Source organism: Dermacentor andersoni, chromosome 6 (assembly GCF_023375885.2).
Source record: "Dermacentor andersoni chromosome 6, qqDerAnde1_hic_scaffold, whole genome shotgun sequence".
NCBI classification, from domain to species: Eukaryota; Metazoa; Arthropoda; class Arachnida; order Ixodida; family Ixodidae; genus Dermacentor; species Dermacentor andersoni.
The window spans coordinates 74,770,343-74,793,849 of record NC_092819.1 but is presented as its reverse complement, the minus strand read 5'-3'; the positions used below and the strand labels follow the sequence as shown (position 1 = coordinate 74,793,849).

Genomic DNA, 23,507 nt, shown 5'->3' with positions numbered 1-23,507 from the left:
TTAGATTCCGACTTACCTATTCTAATATTTCGATTTCTGATTTCCTACGTTTTCTATTTCTTAGAGTGTCTATTTCTGAGTTGATGTATTCAACAACTCTGTTCTTGACGTAGTAATTCTGCGAAAACCCGCAAGGTGGAGAGAAGTAATTAATAAAGGGAAAATCAGGACTCGAACCCGGGTCCCCGGTTCGAGTCCCGGACTAGGACGAATTTTTCTTCAACTCTGAGGCTTTTCTTTCTAGGAACCCGTATGGGTTTCGTTTGTAGCAATTGCTACGAACGGGTGGATGTCTGATTTTCCCTTTATTAACTCGGTTCTTGGTAAATCCCCCAGAGTGGTTATGTGCCACCAATTAGACACTGCATCTATTCGGATCAATGAGAGCGGGAAATGGCGCATTATGTATAGCGCAGGTAACATTGGAGCCACAGATTATTTGTTTCGTAATACAGGCAGAAATGCAACGTTTCGCAAGGAACACCAGGCAATTCAAGATTTCTTTCTATCTCGTCACCGTTTGAATGTTGTAAAATAATAATAAAAAATGAATTTCGGAGCTTCCCTTCCACAGACTCTCTGTACACTCGACAGATTACTCTCCTTTCTTGCGGAGCCTCGGCGCGGCGATCCAGCCACAGTGGGTCCACGGGGTGGCGGGGACAAGCAGTCGCACCCTCGCGCAACTTTCGATAATTGTAGACTACGGAGAACGTGCACTCCGGTAGTCACAATGCTAACGTCTGTGCTGCGTTAAAAGTAGGAAATACCAATCTTTACTGATACTCTTTCTTTTTTGGCGCTAACATGTAATCTAACTTTTTCACATCCCTCTTTATTAGTCCTAAAAGGTTATTTCGAATTACGCTTTGAAATAGTATGCTATTCTTGGCTAAGCCACTCTAGCGGGAATGAGCTATACATTTAACGGGTAAGAAGAAGCTGAAGAAGAGGTGCACAAACTCGTACAGGAAAACGAACCAATCGATCTTCTGTTTAAGCGACTTTGTCAGTGTTTTGCTAAGTGACCGTGATTGACTTTACGATGCGGGTGCGTTTCGGTGAGTAAAGCAGGCAACAACTGACAGTGAGTTGCCTCAATGGCTTTTCTTGGGTCTGTAACAAAAACTGGCGAACGAAAGCGCAACTTCAACGTAGGCACGGTAACGGTCACTTCTGGAAGACAGCAGGTTATTGCCATAGCCTCACTTCTATAAATATGAAACCTACGAAGAAGGTGCGGACAACGTTTCACGATCAGCGCATGCAGTGTTATTCGCGTTGCGTTCGCTTTCTCGACGTCCGCGAAACTGTTTTAGCGCACTCTAACGAGAGTAAACCTCTCTCCACCTCGCCACCCTGCGCATCCCACTCTGCAATTCGCAGGCCACGTGTGCTTGCGCCTGCGGCTTAGAGTTTGGGGAAGGGTCGCCTTGTGCGCAGCAACTGGCATCCTGCTGCTATTGGTGTTAAACGGTAAGTTGTACCCTTTTCTTCCGTGAAATTTGGTCAGAAAAATGCTGTCCATCGCTCTCCCCTCATATTTGACCGTACATGTTTTCTTAAAGGACTCTGACAACACTAGCAAGCGGCAACAAACGCAGCTGACGTAGTACCTAACCTGGGTTTCATAAATCGTCGCGCACCAAGATAGAAATTCTTGCCGCTCCATTCTCCGTCCAGAAAAAAAAAAAAAAAAAGCCTGCGTCCATCTCGCCTATGGTGGGCCTATGAATTAAATTTCTCGCTTTCAGTGGAATCAGATTACGTCATAAATGTGATTGTGTTCCTCGATTCTCGCCGTGGTGATGTGACCACCGGCCCGTCGGCAACAATCAACATCTGTAGGAGAAGGTTGCCATACTACGCGCATGGGTAGAAATTCAAAAAAGACAAAAGTGGGAGGTTGGAAGCTGGTATTGGAAGTTGGAAAAGTGAGACAGAAGATGGAGGTTTGAAGTGATTAGGAACTTAGGGGCATGGGATTTTCTTTCTTTCTTTTTTCTTTCTTTTTTTGTGCCTGACGAGGACATGTCTTCTCCGTGCCTAAACGCTGACTCTAGCGTGAATTCTTGTTTTACAGTACTGTTGATAACTTCAAGGCACCACCTTCATATTAACTTATCTCTTGTTTAGAATACTACGTATCATTTTTGTCGACATAAACATTTAAGTGTCCACGCCACGCCCCACTTCGTGAGCGCTCTGTGTACAAGGGTACCCACGTTGGCCAAGAGCCTCTCAGCACCGAGAGAAATCAAAGTGACTGATACCAGTACTATTTGCCAGGTATACTCGGTGGCACAGCTAATGACTTGCCCAATGTTTACGTTGTGCCGCAGGGGCCGAGTTCGGAAAACGTTTCATTCGCAAGTGTTGTTTGCCGCAGCCGGCCGCTTTCACCAATATGTCCAACACCACGGTTGGCTGGCATTACGAACAGCTATAGCTTAATGTCTGTTTTCTGAAAACGAGCCCAACTCGCTGAAATGCGCGCGTCTTCTACATGTGGGAGTGGCTTGTAACAATATTGTTTTTGTTTCTGTTATTTTCTTTGAAACGTATCTCCAAACCATGCGTTTTTATACCGTTGTAGGCCTTCACTACTTGCGACACTTCACCAATAGCCGGGTCATCAAAGCAATGCTCTGAGTTTAAGCTGACCACACACAAACACGAAAAAATGTGTGGTTGACACCTCTTTCACAGTAATCAGTAGAACACGAAAGTGAAACGTGTTTTTACAGAAGCCGTTGCATGTTTATTGTACGTGTAGAATTAATTTAAACGTAGCCATAAGCGGCACCCTAACGCTGCGCAGGAATCCTCCACAATTGACACACAAGCGGAAGTGGTCGAACGACTCACAAAACCGAGAAACATCCCCCGGAGATACTGCATTGCACGCGCCGCGCGGCGTTGCGCAAATAGGCCATAAATCACGGGTGTTCACAAACCGAATACAAGCGAAACCGAACGGGTTGTTAGCAAATCACTTCGCGAACTCGCGGTACGCTGCAGCGAAAGACGCGCGATTCGCGGGTCGGCGACCGTGTTGCAGGTCTGCTTGGCGCGCGGCGTCGTGCTGCCAAGTCGATTCGGCGAAGGAACGACCATTTTGGTCCGGCTCCGTAGTATGGTAGTAGTGTCTTGGGCAGCCAGTTGAGTTGCGGCGCCCTCAGCTTCAGGAATGCGAGTGCCACAGTTCGGAGCGTGCGCCGCAAACGCGCGAAGCTGCGTCACGCTGGCGTGTCTCTCACCGGACCTAAGCGAGATTCGCCCGTCGACGTCACTGCCTTTGTGCGCCGTTTAGCGCAACAGTTTTCTGAGTTGGTTACACCGCAAGTGAAGCAGTAGGCGGAATGGAAGCACTGCTGATGCATGCTGAAGGTCCACTCCGTAGGCGACGAGGCTTCACAGGCTAATCCGACTCGAAAGACAAACCATGTGCGAAAACTGCGTCGTCAATCTGCAGAAGGCCTACACCACCTACACCAGGCTACACTGCATTGGAGCCTCCACTGCGCTCAAACTGCCGAAGCGATCAATGTCGGCGCGCGATAGTGTCATCACGCAGTATTTGCTTCACCACGCCAAGGCGGTGGCGCCATTCCTGTCAAGAATTCATATTTTCCGCGTTCACCGCCACCGTCACATCCAGTGCTGCCAACCCTGGGTAAATTCCCCTAGATCTAGGGAATTTGCCTCGTCTTTAAGAAAAAAAAGAAATTTGTCAAAATCAAGGAAAATTTTCCGCTTACACGTGTAGGAAAGAAACGATTGTCGCGATGGAACTACAGAGGTGACGGCGTGTTTTGATTTTCGCCCCCGCAAATTAGCTACGCATTGGCATGCTAAGTATAACTGATAATCGTACAGCAGCTCAGTGAACGCATATTGTAATGTCAATGACAAGGCGTGGATGCTCCGCGGCAGTTAACAGATCACTCTTACTGAGATACATATTGCTGTTCGTAGCTGGCTGTACTGTCAATTTCTGCATACCTTTAATGAAATATTTATCTCGAACCTGCGATACCTGTGGGACACGCCACTCGGTGGATTTCGCTACAGAGACCCATGCAACTTCGTCCCACTCGAGGAAGTCTGTCTACGTGGCATGCTAACGTTAGAGTTATCTAAACCACTTGACTCAGACCCCACAACTTCAGCCGGAAATGTCTGGAATTTTATATCGAAAGTTATCGGAAGATTTCCTATAGACAATTTACAGATGAAGCCATGGGAGGCAATCGATCCCCGCTCTGTGGTAGAGAGACGTGTTACTTCAATTGGTCGCTGCTCTTGCTTCTTCGCTTCCTTTATTGGTTACGGTAGAGAACGTCAACAAGCTCGACAACGAATGGAGGCATCTTCGTAGAACATATCTATAGCTTTGCCTGCAGAAGTGAGTGTGGAACATTTTCGGAAGTGCATGCGACACACCATACAAGGCAAGGTTACGGTGCCCCTACGTTTCCGACATTAAGTGACTTCGCTAGCAAACTGCTGTGCCTTCCTCATTCCAGCGCTACCGTGGAAAGAGCTTTTTCTCAACTTAACCTCGTCAACACAAAAGACCTGGAACAGGCTGGAAGCCGCGACCCTGCAGGCAACGCTGGACGCCAAGCAACATTCGTTAGGAACGCACTGCTACGATTTTCCTGTGCACCAACGGCACATCAACCTCACGCGAAAAAACATGTACCACTTTGGATGAACGATGCATCGACCCTCGAAAAAAAATGTTTGCAACCTGCTGTTACGCGACACACGGGTGGGAGCGGTCGTGTGCCTTCAGTGGGGCAATATGACCTTTATTAATTTTAGCATTCATTGCGTTTTCTTTTCTTTTATGTACGTATGTGTTTCAACTGCTCGATGAAGGGGCGCGGCTATATCCCTCGCATGAATGTGTATTTTACTAAAATTTTGTTCCTACGTTTGACTTTGTTCAGGCTGTGTGCAAATAAATGCTGTTGCATGCATTGAAACTTGCTCGGCAACATCATTTCACCTTAAGCGCAATGGCTTCAATAAATCCTTTCAAACGAATACATAAATAAGTCTTAAGAGTAAAATTTGCAGTGTGTTTGCATAGCGCAAACGCCGTTCACCTTAAGGAGAACATACTAAATAGCCTCATTTTGCGGAAATCTAGGGAAATATAGGCATTTTTTCTATCCGAGTTAGGAGAAAATTTGCTTCGGAGGTTGGCAACTCTGGTCACATCCATTACAGGAGGTTGATTGTGAAGCCCGACATAAAAACACTTTCGCGTTAGAAAAAAAAAATGCGGATAAAAATAGTACCTGTTTTTATCAGCATTCTATTTTTATTTGTGCAGGTGACAATAATATGCAGCGACAATAAATATGCAGGCGACAATGAAATCGTGCTGGATTTCATTGCAGGACATCTTATTCTTATTGTCGTGACTTCAACGGTGCTGTCGTTTGCAGTGGCTACGGTAACCTCGCTATCGTTGCCGCCTTCCGAGACGGGAGTCTTCGAAGCCATCGGTGCGCACTCCTGCGCCGGGGGACCCACGGTGTACGTGGTGACACCCACATACCGGCGGGCCACCCAGGCCCCCGACCTGGTCAGGCTTTCACAGGCGCTCATGCTGGCAGAGGTTCGCATCTTCTGGGTCGTCGTCGAGGATGCCGAACGGCCGTCCACGTTGGTGAGCATCTTTGCAAGAGTTGGATTCAGATGGGCGAAAGTTTGCTGTGTGCGGTTGTTCCTCTCCCCCGCTAGTGTAGTAACAGACCGCTAGCGCAATGAAAAGGGTATACTGGATAAAAGCGATATAGGAAACAAACTATGAAGCTATTCTGTACGGCAAAGAACAGAATTACAAAATGAATGAATTCAAAGAACGATGCCTTGTTGTTAGAAGTGCAGTTTAGATGTTTGAAAGGCGTGGTTATAGCGAGAAAATTCGCTGGTTAAGAGAATTCAGTATAGTGCTTGAAAATAGAACGAAGACCATTGAGGGTAATTTGTGAGCAGGTCACGGTGTCCGTCTAGAGGTAAACGAGGACGTAGTTATCCTGTCTGAAGCGTTCAGTTTTAATATTAGACATTAGGAGGAAGGTGAATGAATCTGACGGAGACTTCAGTAAAATACAGATGGCGGACTGATAAAGTGAAGGTATAGGGGAGACAAAGAATTAAAAGAACATTGAATACTGGGAATATAAATAATTCCTTTTCGATGATTCGTGTGCGCGAATCACGCATCAAAAATGTAATGCAACGTACTTGGGGGCATCAACAACGTTTTAAAGGGTGCGGTAGAAAATCAACCCAGTCGTCAATCCATCCGTCCAGACCCGCACAAGTTTCTGATGCATGTGACAAACTGTAGGTTTCGAAAACGTCTCTGGTATTTCTTCGTAGTAATATGGAGTTGAATGGGCAGGCGATAGCCGCTAGCTGAGCTGTCATGTGTTTTAAGTTAAATTGATGTTTCTGGACGACCAAGCACACATACACGCAAGGTGAAAATCTCCACCTAATCAGATTTAGCGACCTCGTCTGTCAAGTCGAATAAGGGCGTATTTGCGGATAACGAGTGTTTGGTCACACGGCCTATTCTGCCAAACGCTTAGGTGGTTTTCATTGCTGTATACATGGGCGGCGATCGTGCCTGCCCCTGCTCTCCGATTTTGTCGCTTTCGGATTGACTTTCGGACCGGATCGGCTATCGGCATTCTGCGACTTTCAAGAGCAGAGAAGCCGTGTAAGAAGGGTGTGAGCGCTAGGGTAGCGGCAGGCAAGGGCCACTGCGGCATAATTTCAAGCGCTATTTCGCCAATACGCCGGTTTCTTGGTAGAACAGCTTCTTCGCAACGTCACGGCTGTAGTCATGCGTACTAATATTCTGCCGTACGGAGACGTTCCTGGTGTTCATTGAAGGGGAAGGTCCTACCTGGCTGGTGGTGTCAATCATGTACAAGCTTGGTCAGTACACTGATCAATCCGGCGATAAGGCTGCTGCGACAGCCTCAAAAGGCGAGCGTTGTCAACGAGTTGGCTTTAACAGTCGTACCGTGCACCCTTAAGCAAAAGTACACCCTTTGCAAAGGGTGTATTTTTGCTTAAGGGTGACGATTCTTGTTTGCCACACAACAAGAATCGTCATCTGCCTTGCTTACGTTTCCCTTCTTGAAAACGCTGCGCCCGCTACTTTCCTGTCGAGAATGCTCAGTCATGCTCATAACGCGCATGTCGTTCGTGACTTGGAAGTACCGGGCTCGCAGCGTTAAAGAAAGGAAATGCGGACAAGACAGATGACGATTATTGTTGTGCGGCGAGATACGACTAAAGGGTGTAATTTTGCTTCAGAGTGTATGAAACGCCCGCATGACTGCCCTGCTGCCCATCAGGCCACGCAGTAGTGGTAGTATTGGATGGTAAAGAAAGAGAAAAAAAGAAAGCACGGTAAATGTCTCACAAACTGCGGACACGTCAACCTCTTCTATGTGGCACTATGGAAGAGGAGAAGCGGCGAAAACAAGAAACCAAGAAACTAGACGTGAGAAAAGAGCCCTAAGTTTGAGGAAAATTATAGAAGAGCGCGTAGCGCGGATTTGTGCAGTGCTTGTGGACCTTCCGGGAAGCAAAGGCGTCGCGAAGTGTTGGATGGGAGCCCAAGGCGAAGATAGACACCCAGGAGTTTGAGTGTCTCGGTGGTATGTGGATGACATTGGTGGAGAATGTGTTCAGGAGTCTCTTCTTGCAGTCCAAACAGGCTGGGGAGTCTACCCGACCGAAGCGGAAGCACCGATCGGCCGTGTACACAAAGCTGATGCATAATTTAACCGGGCAATATATTTCTGTGCTACAGAGTCCCTCGGAAGGCACGGGCTATGGCGGGTAACCTGCTGCCATTATGGGTAAAAGGTGATGGTTTATGATATGTGATGACGGATGATTTATTGAGCTTCGTCAAAAGGTGCGGCGACTTAGGATGTGAGTGTCGAATTGGGATCTGTGAGGCGCTTTGAGTAAGATATCTGCTTTCTTACTGGTGGAAATACTGATGTGAGATTGGGTCCACTTGAGGTGGATATTCCGCCAAAAAGAGTGTGCAGCTTCACCTATGCAGAAAGGAGAGTTTACAGCTTCACCAGTGTATGGATGATGGATAGTGGGTGATGCACCGAGAGCTGGGTCATCTGGAAGGCCACTCAATATATTCTGACAGGCTAGTTGTGGAGGTCTTGTACAAATCGTCCCGGAGGAAGTTGACTGCTAGATGAATGGAAACCAGCTCTGCTATCGTGGAGGCCGCGGCAAATGTTTCACAACGGCAGCGGTGACGAAATGCGCATTGACCTTCGTGCTGCCTCTCGCTTCAACGCGAACTAGGCGGCCAGAACACAGCGTACACGAAGCTATCAGCACTCTGGACGCTGTGTCCCTATCGCCAATTGCTTTTAAGATAGGGTACACCAGTCTTGCTTCAACGCGAACTAAGCGGCGAGAACACAGTGCACAAGAAGCTATCAGCACTCGGCGCACTCTGTGCACATCGCAGATCGCTTTCAAGAGAGTGCCCGCCTGGCTGCGCCATACACGGCCACCGGCGAAGTACGGTTGATTATGATTCGACGCGGATGGATAAGGCGATAAGCAACGATAACGGCTTATAATGATGGGAGTGAGTGAGTGAAAACTTTACTGAGCTCTAGTAATTGTGTTTTCTGCGGCTGAGACGGATTCTTCAGGAACGTCTTCCTCCTTGTGTCTTCACCGGAGGTCTTCACCCGCTGCTTCGTCCGTCCTCTATCGCAATGGTCGGCTGCCCTCAGTCGAGGGCTCCGCTGGCTTCTGCTGTCCGCCGTGCACGCCGCAGTAGACCTAGCTGGTCTTCGCAGTGTTCGCTGGACAGCAGTTCCTCCCATTGCTCCGCGTTTGGGTGTGATATGATTGGGACTAAGCCAGTTGGCTGACATGCCCATGTTATGTGGCATAATGTGCGTTTCTCTTTGCACCATGAAGATTTGTCCTTATGTAATGTAGGGTACATAACAGCTGCGTCTCATCAGTACTCACGTACGGTGCAGAAACCTGGAGGCTTACGAAAAGGGTTCTACTTAAATTGAGGACGACGCAACAAGCTATGGAAAGAAGAATGCTGGGTGTAACGTTAAGGGATAAGAAAAGAGTAGGTTGGGTGAGGGAACAAACACGAGTTAATGACACCTTAGTTGAAATCTAGAAAAAGAAATGGGCATGGGCGGGGCATGTAATGAGGAGGAAGATAACCGATAGTCATTAAGGGTTACGGACTGGATTCCAAAGGAAGGGAAGCGTAGCAGGGGGCGGCAGAAAGTTAGGTGGGCGGATGAGATTAAGAAGTTTGCAGGGACAACATGGCCACAATTAGTACATGACCGGGGTAGTTGGAGAAGTATGGGAGAGGTCTTCGCCCTGCAGTGGGCGTGACCAGGCTGCTGCTGATGATGATGAATGTGGGGTGCATTTTACTTCACACATTAAGTTTAGGGTACGACCCTGTGTGTAGTTGTCTCCATGCGACAGCGTCTTCCCTGCTAAAACATTTGTGCGCCGGGGGGTACCGCTTCCTGCTGCCTTTGTAATTGTCGAAAACGGCCGAGTACTCTCGGGGGTACAGGCGTGGGTTCCTCGAGGCTGCCGACGTTGAACGCTCGGTAATCAGTGCACTCTCGAGCTATCCTGTCCGCCTCTTGGTTCCCTGCCACCCCCGTGGGTCCCGGTACCCGTACGATCTTATGTGTGATCGCTTCATGTGGTTTTGTGCCTATTCTGTCCGCCTCTTGGTTCCCTGCCACCCCCGCGTGTCCCGGTACCCATACGATCTTGTGTGTGATCACTTCATCTGGTTCTGTGCCTGTTTGTTGTTGTGTTTCACAGTTTACTGAGCAGAGTATGCGGTGTGCTCGGTGACTGATTCTGTCATGCAAGTAGTTGCGGCAGGCTGTTTGCGAGTCCGGGAGTATTGTTGGCGACCGTCCGATCTGCTAGCCCTCTGCTGCCGCTAGAGCAACGGCCACTTCTTCAGCCTCGGCTACCGTGCATTCTTGTAACGATAATGATGGGAAAGTCATCAGAGCACCTGGCACCACCACCTGCAGTAGTTTGCTTGCGTTATCAGTTCACCTTGCACCACCGTCCGCAGTAGTTGGTGTCACCGCAGCGCTGTCGTTTGTACTGGTCGAATCAAGTCATATAACAATGTTTACAGAAACAAATGAACCAACATTCGAACTATTACGAAAAAACATTCCTACACCACAACGCTGGAAAAATTACGCATGACGTCACCTGGGTGGCCTATCGGATAGCTCTCCCAACTCAGGTCAATTGCCCTAACTACCACGTAAAGTGTAATGAAGGGGCTGAAATCTCAGTGTAGCGCTGCGCCCATGCGATCGATAGCAATGCACCATTTTAAAGCCCTACAACAAATTACACGTGTTACGGGGGGCGTTTAAGTGCGTCACTAAACCTTCAGAAGGACCTGCCCCAACGACTTGGCACGTTTGTAGAATATCGTCAAAATTGTTTCAGAGTATCTTTAAGACTGGCCTTGAGGGCATCTGGCCCTTCCCAAGTTTAACCAGGCTCAATCTGCGCATTGGTCGACAAGGCTAGATAGTTTTTAAATGACAGCAGCAGTAAGAGCGCAGAAGCTTTTGTTGGGCTATCTGACATTCCCCTCCGACATCTGCACTGCTTTAATAATGCTTCAAACTTCGGCATATGTTTATGAGGAAGTCTTGTCTTGATTAATCTGTCCCAATAATATTTAGTGCGACGTCATATTTTTCCCTGCACAGGATTGCTTTTACTTGTTAGCGTTTGAACAACATATGTACAGTGTATTATAAGAAATAGTTTAAGACTGGCCTTGAGGGCATCTGGCCCTTCCCAAATTTAACCAGGCTCAATCTGCGCATTGGTCGACAAGGCTAGATAGTTTTTAAATGACAGCAGCAGTAAGAGCGCAGAAGCTTTTGTTGGGCTATCTGACATTCCCCTCCGACATCTGCACTGCTTTAATAATGCTTCAAACTTCGGCATATGTTTATGAGGAAGTCTTGTCTTGATTAATCTGTCCCAATAATATTTAGTGCGACGTCATATTTTTCCCTGCACAGGATTGCTTTTACTTGTTAGCGTTTGAACAACATATGTACAGTGTATTATAAGAAATACTTTTCGCCGTGTGGAGTCCTTCATTCATGCAAGAACACTTAGTCAATCTCAGACCGACCTCTTACAGAAGCACTGCTAGTAGTCCGATTTCTGCAGGGATTCAAAACAAAACGCTCTCTGCGTAATAGGCGCGTATACCTGATCTCTTATTTTCGAAGCCATAACTATTCGGCATAGGATAGGCATCATTATGGCTAATAGTAGTGATATCAAGTCAACATGAACTCTTCTGGCGTAGTCTGTCGTGGAGCAGTTGAAAACCGGCAACATCTCTTTTGGAAATTTCATTTTTTTTTTACTTCCTGTGCTTTTAAGGGGAAACGCCATTTATTCTTTTCAATAACACCTTCTTGAGGGGCTCAGGAACTTCCCGTAAGAATTCACAGAAAGTTTATGATCAATTTATTCTGCTCTCAATTTTATCAAAATCCCAATAATTGGCCCGCAGTTCCATGTGTCACGTTGTACGCTGCAACTAATACATTGCGAAGTAAACCTGGAAGCCCTAAAGCACGAAATAAATTATTGAATTTTTTTCGACACATAAACGGTTAATCAGGATGAAGACTATGAACAAATAATTGCATACCTGCAGGTTCAAAAAATAATGCGCCGGTCAGGGCTGGCCGGCGTTCAGCTGGCCAGTCGGACTCCCCCGGAATTTCGTGCACCGAAATATGGCAGGGGCGTCGCCCCTCGCCTGAAGGCGATAGCGTGGCTGCGAGCCAACGCCGTGTTGCCCTCTGTCCTGTACTTCGCCGACGACGACAACTCGTACGACCGCCGCCTCTTCGCCCAGGTAAAGACGCCGCTCGCTGTGGTGGCACCTTAGACGCTTCACTGTAGCATGTGCTACAATTAGTACACTGCACTCCACAACTAAGTGCTATTGCAGGGGCGCTCCCATTTGTAGCGATAGCTATGCATCGACACTCTAAGCCGGAATATTTTTACAGCGAAGCTGTATATGACTCGGTTCCCGGGATTTCTTCGTCTACGTCGACAGAACAATCGACGATTCCCCGAAATGAAGCGAAAATGTGCCTATCTCCATTGCAATTACGCATGTAAGACACATCCCAGCATTTATTTCAATAAATAAAAAGCACAAGACAATCGCCAAACCACATCAGAGATGATAAGGTGCGTCCGAACAATGCGAAGCACGTAGTGTTCGCCCGCATGCGTTTTCAGATAAATATTATGGTTACATAAGTTGCAGTTGCCGGGAAGCGAAAGCGGCAACTGCAGCATACGAAGCAAGGAGTGACGTCACTACACTTTCATATGTAAAAGGAGAACCCGCCTAGCAAATGATTCCATTTGGTATTGCGATAGCGCTATGGGAAGGCCACGCATAGTTAGGACTCCCGAAGAGAAGCGTGAACGTGATGACTGGCGACGGGAACATTCACGTCAGTATGCCTACCGACGTCACGATCAGGCTATAGGCAGTACGCAGCGGTTGTTGGCCAAAGCAAGCCACGCACAGTGAGGACGCCTTTTACACTTTACCTTTTAGTTCGGTACAGTGCATTTGTCTTGATGTCAATCACTTCATGTAGTCCATTGCTCAATCCTTCTAGGCTATGTCACATTGGTCCATGGAATCAGGTCATGCCACAGCTTCGCTGGCTAACCACCTTCACAGCGTCGATTCAAGCCCAATTTTTTCCGCCACCGTTGCCGTGATGTATCCCTTCATCATCATCATCTCATCATCATCATCATCATAATCATCATCATCAACTTGGTTACGCCCACTGCCGGGCGAAGGCCTCTCCCATACTTCTCCAACTACCCTGATCATGTACTAATTGTGGCCATGTTGTCCCTGCAAACTTCTTAAGCTCACCCGCCCACCTAATTATCTGCCGCCCCCTCTTACGCTTCCCTTCCCTTGGAATCCAAACCGTAACCCTTAATGACCATCGGTTATCTTCCCTCCTCATTACATGTGCTGCCCATGCCCATTTCTTTTTCTTGATTTCAACTAAGATGTCATTAACTCGCGTTTGTTCCATCGCCCAATCTGCTCCTTTCTTATCCCTTAACGTTACACCTATAATTCTTCTTTCCATAGCTCGTTGCGTCGTCCTCAATTTAAACAGAACCCTTTTCGTAAGCCTCCAGGTTTCTGCACCGTACGTGAGTACTGGTAAGACACAGCTGCTATAAACTTTTCTCTTGAGGGTAATGGCAACCTGCTGTTCATGATCTGAGAATGCCTGCCAAACGCACCCCAGCCCATTCCTATTCTTCTGATTATTTCAGTCTCATGATCCGGATCCGTAGTCACTACCTGTCCTAAGTAGATGTACTCGCTTACTACTTCCAGTGCCTCGCTACCTATCGTAAACTGCTGTTCTCTTCCGAGACTGTTGAACATTACTTTAGTTTTCTGCAGATTAATTTTTAGACCCATCCTTCTTCTTTGTCTCTCCAGGTCAGTGATCATGCATTGCAATTGGTCCCCTGAGTTACTAAGCAAGGCAATATCATCAGCGAATCGCAAGTCACTAAGGTATTCTTCATTAACTCTTATCCCCACTTCTGCCCAGTCCAGGTCTCTGAATACCTCCTGTAAACACGCTGTGAATAGCATTGGAGAGATCGTACCTCCCTGCCTGACGCCTTTCTTTATTGGGATTTTGTTGCTTTCTTTATGGAGGACTACGGTGACTGTGGAGCCGCTATAGATATCTTTCAGTATTTTTACATACGGCTCGTCTACATCTTGATTCCGTAATGCAATGCCTCCATGACTGCTGATGTTTCGACTGAATCAAACGCCTTCTCATAATCAATGAAAGCAATATCTAAGGGTTGGTTATATTCGGCACATTTCTCTATCACCTGATTGCTAGTGTGAATATGGTCTATTGTTGAGTAGCCTTTACAGAATCCTGCCTGGTCCTTTGGTTGACGGAAGTCTAAGGTGTTCCTGATTATATTTGCAATTACCTTAGTAAATGCTTTGTAGGCAATGGACAGTAAGCTGATCGGTCTCTAATTTTTCAAGTCTTTGGCGTCCCCTTTCTTATATATTAGGATTATGTTAGCGTTCTTCCAAAATTCCGGTACGCTCGAAGTCATGAGGCATTGCGTATACAGGGTGGGCAGTTTTTCTAGAACAATCTGCCCACCATCCTTCAACAAATCTGCTGTTACCTGCCTTCCCCCTTTGCATAGCTCCCATGGCTTTCCTTTCTTCTTCCGGCGTTACTTGCGGGATTTCAAATTCCTCTAGACTGTTCTCTCTTCCATTATCGTCATGGGTGCTACTGGTACTGTATAAATCTCTATAGAACTCTTATGCCTCTTGAACGATCTTATCCATATTAGTGATGATATTGCCGGCTTTGTCTCTTAACGCATACATCTTATTCTTGCCTATTCCTAGTTTCTTCTTCACTGCTTTTAGGCGTCCTCCGTTCCTGAGAGCATGTTCAATTCTATCCATATTATACTTCCTTATGTCAGCTGTCTTACTTTTGTTGATTAACTTGGAAAGTTCTGCCAGTTCTATTCTAGCTGTAGGGTTAGAGGTTTTCATACATTGGCGTTTCTTGGTCAGATCTTTCGTCTCCTGCGACAGCTTACTGGCATCCTGTCTAACGGAGTTACCACCGACTTCTATTGCACGTTCCTTAATGACACCCATAAGATTATCGTTCCTATCTTCAACACTAAGGTCCTCTTCCTGGGTTAAATCCGAATACCTATTCTGTAGCTTCATCCGAAATTCCTCTATTTTCCCTCTTACCGCTAACTCATTGATCGGCGTCTTATGTACCAGTTTCTTTCGTTCCCTCCTCAAGTCTAGGCTAATTCGAGTTCTTACCATCCTATGGTCATTGCAGCGCACCTTGGCGAGCACGTCCACATTTTGTATTATGCCAGGGTTAGCGCAGAGTATAAAGTCTATTTCATTTCTAGTCCCGCCATTCGGGCTCCTCCACGTCCACTTTCGGCTATCCCACTTGCGGAAGAAGGTATTCGTTATCCGTATATTATTCTGTTCTGCAAACTCTACTAATAACTCTCCCCTGCTATTTCTAGAGCCTATGCCATATTCCCCTACTGACTTGTCTCCAGCCTGCTTCTTGCCTACCCTGGCATTGAAGTCGCCCATCAGTAGGGTGTATTTTGTTTTGACTTTACCCATCGCCGATTCCACGTCTTCATAGAAGCTTTCGATTTCCTGGTCATCATGACTGGGTGTAGGGCCGTAGACCTGTACGACCTTCAATTTGTACCTCTTATTAAGTTTCACAACAAGACCTGCCACCCTGTCGTTAATGCTATAGAATTCCTGTATGTTACCAGCTATATCCTTATTAATCAGGAATCCGACTCCTAGTTCTCGTCTCTCCGCTAAGCCCTGGTAGCACAGGACGTGCCCGCTTTTGAGCACTATATATGCTTATTTCATCCTCCTAACTTCACTGAGCCCTATTATTTCCCATTTACTGCCCTCTAATTCCTCCAATAGCACTGCTAGACTCGCCTCACTAGATAACGTTCTTTAAACGTTGCCAGGTTAAGATTCCAATGGCGATCTGTCCGTATCGTATGTATGTATGTATGTATGTATGTATGTATGTATGTATGTATGTATGTATGTATGTATGTATGTATGTATGTATGTATGTATGTATGTATGTATGTATGTATCGTATACGAGTGCGATAATAAGGAGCGACCGCACACCGTGTGCTGCGGGTGTGAGGGCAAGCTTGCGAGAGTGTGCCCATAATGATGGCGGCTTGATGCGCGCCGCGTTTATGCGCACTCAATTTGGAGGTCACGTGAGCGAGAGCGCCGGCCTAGAGGGGCGACACCAGGTGCCACTGGGCAGGTGCCACTCTGCAATAAGCCTCCTTCACGCCTAATTGGGTGAATACTGCTTTCCCTCGTAAGGAGCTGCAGCAGCTCGAAGAATGCGAGCTCGCTGCACAGAACTACGACTAGGTGTGGCGTTCACTTGGCGCTCTGTGCACCTTATCGGCCGTACAAACAGTTTGCGACTGCGAGGAGTGTGATGTTCCTGACACTACAGAACTAACTTTGCGCATGTGCCTGCGATATGCGCTGCAATGACTCTCACAGGCACAACATTTGTCTAAGTTACACAATCAACTTTTGTCTGAAGAGGTTTCCCTGGGACTTTGACCCCACCCTTTTCGTCGTCATATTCTTAAGGATCTCGTCAAACCTTTGCAAGAGAGTGGTGTTCATTTGTGACTTCGAGTCTTCGCTGCTCAGCTTCATTCACCGCCGTATTCATTCCCATCATCCACGTTTTTTTTTCTCTGCTATTTCTTACGCCAATTTTCCTTCTCCAATGCTGAATAGCAGGTCGGAACTTTGATTCACGCCGACCTGCCAGCTTTTCTATCATAATAAATGTATCTCTGTCACTCATAGTGCTTGGCTGCAATACGCTTGTGCTGATTCTGCCTTAGCCGCTTTTCGCGCGCAGATTGCCCAGGTTCAGCGGGTTGGCGTGTTTCCCGTGGGGATGATAGATCAACAAAACTTCAGCTCTCCCGTGGTGTCGCCCGACGGCCGGGTGGTAGGCTTTCACGACCAGTACCTGATTACAAGGGCCTTCCGCGTGGACATGGCCGGGTTCGCCGTCAACATGTCGCTAGTCCTGTCCAGCGCCAACCCAACCATGCCCTACAAGCGAGGCCATCTCGAGAACGCGTTCCTCGAGAGCCTTGGCGTCACTGTCGACGACTTGGAGCCACTGGCAAACAACTGCACCGAGGTATATTTTTAGGTTGCAGATTTTTTTTTCACTCTAAAAAAAAAAAAGCTGATGTTGTAACCGTGCGCACAGTCATGTTAGCAAGCAGCTATAGTGCGCATGCCAGGACATCCTAATATGAGCGGCTATGTCCGATGGTAAAGGGCTCTTCTTTCCTTGAAACATTTCCGCGCACTGCGCATGCACGTGAAACTGGGAGGGGCTTTCTGCGCCCACGTCAGCTCTGGCGATACGTACGCTACACTGGTTCTGCGAGAAGTGCATTCTGGGGGAAACCGTTGTGAGGAAGCTTTAGTTAGGAGTCAACTCCTAACTACTTATTCAAATACGGATAAAATTCAGGAATGCCTTTCAGAGACAACCACTGGACTGATTCGAATAAAATTTATTGCAGCTGAGAGAAACAAAAATTGAAATATCAGAACTGTAGCATGCAGAATTTTGATTTAGCGGAAGTTGGTAAGTTAAAAATACAGAAAAGAAATTCTTGGGGGTGGGTGCGTAAATAATGAAAATTTCAAACACGTACGAATAGCAGTGCTTATTCGATTCGTATTCTATTTGAGAACTTGCTAATTTGAGCCCTTGAATATTTGTTTCTTTTCGTATATAAGGAATAACAACAACAACATCATATTATTAGCTCATGCACATTCCCTATGTGATAGCATTTAACCTTCGACAAATCGTGATTGAACCTACACACATACAAGACACAGTAAAAGAAAAAAAAACATTCTGGACCTTATTCCTTTAGGCTAACACTTCCCGCGAAGTGCTAGCAAATCAGATATTATTCAAGGCATCTGAGACCACGATATATTGATACGCACTTTACCACTTAGCAGCAGAATAACGAATCGCAGCGAAGTTTCTTTAATAATCAACTTTAACAGAGCAGATGACAGCAATGTGCTGACGCACTTAGACCATGAGTTTCATAGCGTTTCATAGCTGGCGGCTGACGCATCCTATGATATAAATGCTCCTTAGATTACGTTAAAATTGATTGCATTTCTTTATATTGATAAGTATATTGCGAAAAAAATAATGAAACAGCAAAGCTCAAACCACTGGATCACCTGAGAGGTTATTCAGACGAAGCGCCGAGTTAATCGGCTTCGTAAAACGGCAAAGAATAATCCAAGCCAGTCGACAACTTAAAAACTTCTGTACGCCATAGGAGACCTCAGGAGTAGAACCAAGGCAGTAAAAGATTATTATTTTAACCTAGCTCCTCCCAATTTCCTTACAAATAATCCCAATTGGTTCTAGAAGCGCTTCAGTAGAAACGTAGTAGAGCCACAACTAGCTGAAAAATAAAACCGAATAAAGGCTGATTGATTTAATGATTTTTTCCAGTGAGTATTCACAGTAAAAAATGAGACTATAACCTCGGTTGATTTATGTATCACTATGAGCATCGATCCCAGATGCTCGTATCTTGAACCTGCGGTTGAACATTGATTCTAAGAAATGTAGTGGCTTCGATGACATTCCAAACGACTTTCTTAAAAGGTGCGCAGAATGGTGCCGAATATATGTCGGCTTAATTTTCAGGAAATCTTTCCAATTAACTAAGTTGCCGTCAGACTGGAAAATAGACAATATCATGCTAATACGTAAGTCCGGAGATAAAGGTATGGTATCAAATTATAGGCCCGCGTATCCCTCACTAGTATATTGGGTAAACACCTAGAACATATTATATTGAAACACATTTCAGTTTTCCTTGAATGAGTAAACTTCCTTCTTCTAAGCAGCACGAACTCCGAAATGGCTTATCAAATATTACTCCATTGACAGAAGTTGTGCATGGCCTTGCACTTAGCCTGAATAACCGTAGCCAAACAAATATGGTTCTACTATACCTATGGAAAGCATTCGACGGTGTATGTCATAACAAGTTCAGTGTGAAAGTAGAAGCTGTTTTATGTAACGGGGCCCATCACCTGCTAGCTTAAAGATATTTTGTTGAACGGGAAAGAATTTGCATTCTTCGAACATGCGACATCAAAGACTATTTCGTATCATCAGGAGCACCACAAGGATCAGTCCTTGGGTCGTTGTTATTCCTAATCTTTATTACTGACGTTGCAACGTACATCGATTTTAACAGTAAGCTTTTCGCCGATGACTGTGTTATTTACCGAGAAATTAACAATCATGCAGACCGTCTTTCTCTGACTGCGTCCCTTAACACAATATCTGAATGTTGCGAGCAGTGGCAGATGTCATTTAATGTAAAAGAAAAAAAAAATCCCCCGTATTCACTGTTATAAGAAAAAAAAAAGAACACTCACACTTTATTTACGCGATCAATGGCACAGAGCTAGCTAAATTAAATGAGCATAAATGTGTACATAGATATCACGCTTTCTGCTGCCCTCAAATGCAGCTCGCACATTGACAACATTACCGCACCAGCAACACGTCAATAACTCTTTCTTAAAAGGTGCCTAAAGCTAGCGCCTATTCCCCTTAAATTGCTCATACACAATACATTCATAAGATCGATCTTGGAATATGCAAATGTGGTTTGATTCCCTCACACAAAGACTAACTTAGCCAAAGCGGAAGGGTTGCAAAGGAAGCCATAAGATTTATACATAATAAGTACAGGCGCACTGGTTCACCCACTCATCTTCCAGCTGTGAAAGACGCTGTCAGATGGAGCGAAAGAAGCGCCCTTAAAGTTTTGTTTCAATACCGTCCAGGTAAGGTAATCGATTATTCCTACAAAACGAAACATTTAAACATTCTTTTTTAGTAATTAGGCAGACCAAATTAAGTGAGATAAATATAGTTTGATATATGTATACGAAAGTATGTTTTGTTGTGCGGCTGTATTGTAACGGACGCGAACTGTATTTCTCACTTGCCTGCCACTTATTTGTAATAATTCCGGGATGACCATTCAGCGACTTGCTAAAAAAACAAAAAGTCGGCCATGTCGGCCACAACTGATTATTTCATGTGCTCGATGGCGCCTCCTGAAACCATGCTGCTTTCCGGCCCTTTTTATGCAGGTACTGGTGTGGCACACGCATATTGCGCAAAGAGACTTTCCTTCGGGTGATGCAGTTCTTGGCCTTAACCTTACGTCACCGAACAACTTAGCGCTACTATACCAGAACATTTTAGAAGGAGATTAATATATGCCTGTATCTACGGTCTTGTTCCTCGTGTGAAGTTTTTCACTGACTTGTGTCGAAGGAAAGCGCCGACAAGAAAAAGAAAGCCGCACGTATACCTCTGGCTTTCTACTGTGCCCAGTCGCGCCTCAGGGTATTTTTAAGCCTAACAGCCTTTGTTGCCGCTCGCGTGGCTCTATAATGTGGCGAACTCCGTTACGCCGCAAGTTCTACAATGCAAATTGGCGCGCACCGGACCAAGATTCGCCGGGTGCGAAGTAGCATTCAAATATTGCGGGGCAAATCCAAGCAAGCATTTCGAAAATTTCATTTCCACGGTCCGATTTCGGCAGGCAAATGTGTTTGCGCAGGATGGCACCTTACATTAAATAAGGTGAGTTGTTTGCTTTGAATAAATTTAATTTTTTCTGTGACACTCGTTCCTGTCCTAAGAAGCCAACAAACACTGACACCAAGGACAACATTGGGGAAATTACTTGTACTTAATAAATGAAAATAAAGAAACGATAAATTAATGGAAATTAAAGTGGATGAAAAAACAACTTGCCGCAGGTGGGAACCGAACCCACAACCTTAGCATTTCGCGTGCGATGCTCTACCAATTGAGCTACCGCAGCGCCATTTTCCCATCCACTTTCTTGGGTATTTATGTGTCCTAGTAGAACCCTGGGAGTGTTAGCCAGCGCCACCACTCACAGACCTTGGCGGCGGACGTGGAACGTCCTTTTTGCCCCAGGCGTCACGAGAACGTGATCTTTTTGGGTGAAGGCAACTGGACAATAAACCCACAAATGCTACCTTGAAGGCATCAATGTTGCCGGATTCGAGACCCTCGTTGTGTAATAAACGAGAAGAAAGGGTTCTACCAGGGTTCTACTAGGACACATAAATACCCAAGAAAGTGGATGGGGAAACGGCGCCGCGGTAGTTCAATTGGTAGAGCATTGCACGCGAAATGAGAAGGTTGTGGGTTCGGTTCCCACCTGCGACAAGTTTTTTCATCCACTTTAATTTCCATTAGTTTATCGTTTCCTTATTTCACTTATTAAGCAGAAATAATTTCCCCTATGTTGTCCTTGGTATGAGTGTTGGCTTCTTATGGTATGACTAATAAATATCGGGCCCCTCTGTTAACCCCCTTTCTTCTCGTTCGTTCCTGCCTTGTCGTTTCGCGTCTTTTTTGCACCACAGTCAAGCGTGAACCCGTTAGCCCGACAAGAGGAAGTGACGCCACCGAGGCTGCTTAGCACGGCCGTCTGGTCAGTAAGCACAAACTGAAACAAGCCTGCCTCTGTCGAAGAACGAAATATGCCTGGCGAAGGGAGCTTTCATGAATTCCACAAAACCACATGTACTATCACTGAACTGTTACGTACACGGGCCATATCACGAAAACGACGACAACAACAACTTGGACACGGAGGTGAAGACAGGACGAAATCATTTTATCGCTATGTGCAGCTGCATCCCGCAATCGAACGAATTCGCCCAAGCTTTCGCACTTCAGTCTCCTAGGCGTTTTGATGTCCGCCGCAGCCGGTGTCTGTCGATGTAATACCAGAGTTCCGTTTTTTTTTTTTTTTTGCCAGGGATTTGTAGCGAAAAAATTAATTTCCAGTTTCTCTCCCAGGAGGATTGTTTCATTGTTCGTTCAGAGGATGACAGAAATAAATAAAAATACATTTGTATTGACTAGGAGGCTGATGAAAAGGCACGATTGCAGTACAGAGTATCAGACCCCTTTTCCATACACACAATGCTCAGTGAACAGACAGTGTCATATAACAGGAGTTTGAAACAAGTAGTATACCACACCAGAGATAGGAAATATATACACAATACTCACTTGAACGTATAATAATAATAAAATAATAATAATAATAATAATAATAATAATAATAATAATAATAATAATAATAATAATAATAATAATAATAATAATAATAATAATAATAATAATAATAATAATAATAATAATAATTAGGAGAAGGTACATAGAGAGTTGGAACGGACAAAAGTGAAGGGGCCTTTCCCTATAGCCATAACACTATATGGACGGGTAAGAGCGGCCGATGCAGAACGCGTGTAATAGCGAACCTTTCCGTCTGGTTTGATGGCGTCCTTGCAGCTATTAAACGAACGTTCAATTGTCCGCTGGCACATCACAAAGACGACATTTAAAAGAAGGCACAAATATTCCCTTTCTCTGTAGACATGTTTTTACCGGTAAGGTTTCGCTATGACGTTTATAACAGAACGCTTTGCAGCAAGGGGATATATGCATATTAGGAACTCGCTTTAGTACATAGTGTCCTGGCCATTCAATGTATAGTGATCGGCAAAATGTAGGCGGAAATAACATGGACAATAAATCTTTGTATAACGTTTTTCGCGACACGGAGTACAAGTATTCAATGGGACACCGGACTTTGAGGAAACGAAACGCCGAGTAAACCTCTTGTGTGAACCCCCACAAGCATAAACGCGAAAATTTGAAGAAACAACAAAGACTTTGAAATCTACCCTCACACTGCACGATATCTGCTGATGACCTGTGATAACAACATACCTTTCGGCATGTTCTTTTTTTCCTCATAAGAATACATAGTTTGTGGAAAACACGATTGATGGATCTATAAGGCCGAACTAATTTTACCTACAAAGGTGGCTTTCATCCAGGTGACTGTGCACCTAAAACATGTTTGTGATGAACTTGATATTTGACCGGACTGGCACCCCATTTTGATGAGCTACTTATCCTTACCACCCTTTTAAAGCGGAACCAGCATTTCCACGTGACGTATGAACAGTGTGTCTTCTGTGTGTGACTTTCATCGTGCCTGCCATTTAACGACGGTGCAGAAGTGCTGAGTGTTTCATTGGGTGACACGTTACTGTAATAAATGCCATGAAAAAAAAGAATGTTCCTTGGACTGCGTAGCATGTGTGCACTTGTTTTTCGTGAGTATCTAAATGTAATGCAATTCTTTCGTATGACAGCACTCATAATTCCATGCAATAAAGAGGGAAAAATAAAGCGATGCTTACACGGCGCCGCGGAAAAGCGTTGGATTCATGACTGTGGGCTCGTCTTCGAGTCGCATTGTGGGGAACTTCTTTTTAATGTTGCTGCACCATTTTTTATTCTTGTTTGACTTCTATCGTACTTGTTCTTTTGGGCTGCACTTCTCCACCAGGCCTGACAAGGGGGGTTCTTGCCAAGGGGAGCGTAGGGACCGGTTGCATGGCCTGAGAGGGGGGCTTAGGTCGGTGCCGCTTTGGTGGCTACAGATATATGAATAATTACGCTTTCTTATGTTGTTGCTGTGCGTCCCACTGAGTCAGCCCCCCCCCCCCCCCCC

At 45.6% G+C, this 23,507-nt stretch overlaps 1 protein-coding gene across 1 annotated transcript; it reads left to right on the top strand.

Moving 5' to 3' along the window:
* Positions 1-1,045: 1,045 nt before the first annotated feature.
* On the top strand, positions 1,046-17,456 carry LOC126522966 (galactosylgalactosylxylosylprotein 3-beta-glucuronosyltransferase S-like). The gene is made up of 4 exons (XM_055066629.2): positions 1,046-1,061; positions 5,463-5,686; positions 11,810-12,013; positions 16,700-17,456. The coding sequence occupies exons 1-4, from the start codon at positions 1,046-1,048 to the stop codon at positions 17,000-17,002; spliced, it is 747 nt and encodes a 248-aa protein (XP_054922604.1). The 3' UTR covers positions 17,003-17,456.
* Positions 17,457-23,507: the final 6,051 nt, after the last annotated feature.

What these genes read in the sequence shown, in the direction of transcription:
- LOC126522966 (XM_055066629.2), top strand. An exon ending in CCGAACGGCCGTCCACGTTG is followed by an intron (nt 5,687 to 11,809) that starts GTGAGCATCTTT and finishes GCATACCTGCAG; the next exon opens with GTTCAAAAAATAATGCGCCG. An exon ending in ACCGCCGCCTCTTCGCCCAG is followed by an intron (nt 12,014 to 16,699) that starts GTAAAGACGCCG and finishes TTTCGCGCGCAG; the next exon opens with ATTGCCCAGGTTCAGCGGGT.